Below are 3,644 nucleotides of genomic sequence, written 5' to 3' on the forward strand. Positions count from 1 at the left end.
GAAAGGGGTGATGCGTCCGTGGCGTTCCAGAAATGAGATTCTATCACAGCCCAAAGTAGGACAGGCTCATGCTGACAGCAGTGCGGGACAGCCAACTCTTCTACCCAGCACGACACTCCAGAGACCCTGTGCTGCCTGCCTGGTGTCAGCTCAGCAGGCAGACACTCAGGCGTGCAGGTGTCACCCCTTGGACATGGGAAGGGTTTTCCTAGAGCACACCTCCAGCACCAGATTCTGCCTGGGGAAACACTAGCTCACCTGAGCTCAAGGAAAACGCACCCAGCTTCCAGCATGCTGGATCCAGTGGACTACTGGGCCCCTCTGGGACAACCATGCCCAGAGGACAGCAGCATGCCTGTGTCCTCACCCAGCTGTCTTGGACAACCCTCAAGGAGCTTCTATCTGCTATCTGAAGAAAGAAGCTGAGCAGCCTCCAGACACAGCTGTACACAGGTTGGATAGGCCCTGAAGTCAAGCAGGGCAGAGGGGACGCTGCCTGGATGACCATGAGAGCGGTGACTTAGAAAGGTGACAGCGGCTGTGCCAGAGCCCCCTCGCCACAGGGAGCCGCCGGTGGAGCGGAGGCACGTCCCCAGGCCACGGTGAGGGAGGGACGGACCTGAGCCCGGTGGGCTGCCCCCCGGCTGGCAAACCGGCGGTCCCGCCCGGAGCCCCGCGGGCGCTTTGGCTGGGGGCCGGGGGCTGGCGGCGCCCCCAGGCCGCGGGTGCCCGGCCTCGACCCCCGCCTCGGTCTCTGCCCTCCCCTGCCGTCGGGGGTCGGGGGCTGCCGCGCCGAGCGGAGCCGGAAGAAGAAGGCAGCGGGCTCCGGCGGCGGAAAGGGCGTTTATTGGGGCGCGGCGGGGCCGCGGGCGCTACAGCTTGGTGCCGGCCGAGGGCAGCTCGGAGCGCTGCGTGGGGCCGCTGAGCGTGGAGGAGGCGGCGGCGGCGGGCGGGCGGCGCGGCCCCAGCAGCAGGCGGCAGCGGGCGCGGAAGCGGCCGTCGAGGAAGGCATAGAGCAGCGGGTTGAGGCAGCTGTTGAGGTAGGCAAGGCAGGTGGCGTAGGGGTGCAGGCGGGCGATGAGCCCCAGCAGCGCGCAGGGCAACTCCAGGAGCCCGGCGGCCGCCAGCGCGAAGAGGCTCTTGAGCAGGTGGAAGGGCAGCCAGCAGCCGGCGAAGACGGCCACCAGCGCCGCGATCAGCCGCAGCAGCCGCCGCCGCGCCGCCGCCTCGGCGCGCCGCGGGCGCAGGTGGCGGCGGACGGCGGCGCCCACGCAGCAGTAGCAGACGGCCATCAGCAGCAGCGGGGCGGCGAAGCCCAGCGCCGTGGCGCCCAGGCTGAGCGCCGCCGCCCGCCCCGCGCCCCCCGCCGCCAGCTCGCACAGCGTCCGGTTGCGCGGCCCCCGCCGCGCCTCCCGCAGCAGCAGCGCCGGCAGCGCCGCGGCCGCCGCCGCCGCCCAGAGCGCGGCCAGCGGGCCCAGCCCGGCGGGGCGGCGGCGGGGGGCGGCGCGGGGCGGCGGGGCGGCGCGGGCGGCGGCGCGGCAGCGCTCGGCGCTGAGACCGCCCAGGCAGAAGGCGGAGGCGAACATGCTGAGCAGCACCAGGAAGCTGCTGAGCTTGCAGAGCGCCGCGCCGAAGGGCCAGTGGAAGCGCAGCGCCGTGTAGGCGGCCCAGAGCGGCAGCGTGGCCACGAAGGCCAGGTCGGCCAGCGCCAGGTTGCCGATGTAGGCGTCGGCGGAGCGGCGCCGCGCCCGCGGGCCGCGCCACACCGTCAGCAGCACCAGCCCGTTGCCCGACAGCCCCAGGGCGAAGACCAGCAGGTAGAGCAGCGGCAGCAACGAGAAGGACGCCTCCCAGTCCGCCTGCCACTCGCACTCCTCCCCTGTCGCGTTGCCTGCCGTCTCCTCCCCGTAGTAGTACTCCTCCGCTTCCGCGTACTCCATCGCGACCGCCGGCCCCCGGGCCCCGCCGCGGCGCTATAAGGGGGCCGTGGGCCCCGCCGACACCCCCGCCCCGGGGCGGCCCCGGGACCGTCGCTCCGCCCCCCCCCCGTCGGGTGCTGCCCGGCAGCCCCCCGCCCCAGCCGCCCCCCCGCAGGCGGCTCGGCTCGCTGCCGGCATCCCCCGCCGGGGTGCGCGGGTTGCGGAGCGGCGGCAGGAGCGGTTTGCTGCCCGCGGGGCACCGAGGGCGACGGGCGAGGAGCGACGGCAGGCGGGCGCGGGGGGATCTTGGTGTAAAATTCACGATGCCTCCTGCGGTGCCCCCCGAGGGGGTGCGGTGCCCACGCACCCCAAGTCCACATCCCTGCAGCCTTTAAAGGGGAGCGCACGCTCGGCGCAGTGCTGGAGCTGAAGATTGGAGCGGGATGCCAGGCATCGTGCAGGATGAGCAGGCGAGGATGCAGAAAGCAAAGGGTGCAGAAGCCTCCCGGTGAGCGTGGCAGGGAGGCAGAGCAGCACTTGGCGCGGGGAGCCTGTGGGGTCCCTGCTCCGGGCACGTCGGCGCTCTGTCCTTGCACCAGGTGCTCCTTGGTGTGGCCGTGCTGGAGCACAGCCTTGGCCAAGTGGGACTTGGAGGTCTGGTGGAAGGAGATGAAGCAAGCCTCAGAGCATCCTGGCCTCCTGAAGCGCCATCCCCGTCCTCCCCACCAGCACCTCATGCCTTCCTCCAGTGGCTCCCTCCAGCACCAAACCTGTTCACCTCCCTGTTCAAACGCAGAGGAATGGAGGAGAGGTGGTGGGGTGTCTCTCCCGCTGCTTTCTGCAGAGACCTGCACATATACTGTTTTCTCAAAGGCAGAAGCGAATTTGTTCTGTCGTGGCCAGTGTTTTGTAAGAGCCGTCAGGTCTTTTTTCCCACTGGACCTGGTGATAAGAAGGTGGCCGCCTCCTGCAAAGCAATCTCTCTATGCCGAGCATAGGAGGAGAGTGAGCCTGCGCTCGAGCAGGGGAAGGATCTCTTAGCACAGCTCAGGTCAGGCAAGGGGGAACGAGAGGCTGACGCTGCGGCTGAGAGCATGGACTTCCTTTTGGAATCGCAACTGGGTTAGCTGGACATGCTGGGCCACAGCCTGGTTCGCAGCATTCAGCAGCAGCAGGGCCCCTTGTCAAGTGTTTACACATTCCCCAGTGAGACTGCACCCACTGCACTCGCTAAGCATCCTCACTCTCCCCTTCCCCAGCCGTGCCGAGGGTGGGGAACAGGCAGGATTGTCGGGAGCCCCGGAGCCAACAGCATCTGCAAGGTCTCCGGAAGCAAGTTCTCTCTCTACTGGGCTGGTTTCCTACAGATCGTGGTCTCTGTATTTCAGAGATATTTTCTTTTCTTTCTTTTCCTCCTCTCAGACACACCATAAAAACATCCTTGTTCGAGGAGGGCATTGCAGAAGACGCTTCCCCTGTGTTGGTCCTGGGGTGGCGGGTAGCCAGCTGCAGCACTGCCAGGAGCAGGGAGGGAGTGCTGGGCTGTGGTGGGCTGCTTGCTCCCAGCAGAGGTTTTTGCCTCACTGGGAGGGGAGTGATTCCTCTCCCACAGTGGGAAGTGGGCAAACTGAACCCTGGACCATGGCCAGTAAGTACCTGGGAGCCAGGCAAGAGGACCTCCCTGGGCAGGAGGGACATTTCTGGGTCTTCCTCATCTTCTGTAGT

The 3,644-nt window shown here is 68.0% G+C and overlaps 1 protein-coding gene across 1 annotated transcript; it reads right to left on the reverse strand.

The window, feature by feature from the left end:
- Nucleotides 1-872: 872 nt before the first annotated feature.
- LOC309596727 (apelin receptor A-like) lies at nucleotides 873-1,964 on the reverse strand (the record flags this gene model as incomplete). The annotated part of the gene is made up of 1 exon (XM_082325351.1): nucleotides 873-1,964. The coding sequence occupies exon 1, from the start codon at nucleotides 1,938-1,940 to the stop codon at nucleotides 873-875; it is 1,068 nt and encodes a 355-aa protein (XP_082181477.1). The 5' UTR covers nucleotides 1,941-1,964.
- Between the last annotated feature and the right edge of the window lie 1,680 nt (nucleotides 1,965-3,644).

This window comes from Platalea leucorodia (genome assembly GCF_965183815.1).
Source record: "Platalea leucorodia genome assembly, chromosome: 12".
Taxonomy (NCBI): domain Eukaryota; kingdom Metazoa; phylum Chordata; class Aves; order Pelecaniformes; family Threskiornithidae; genus Platalea; species Platalea leucorodia.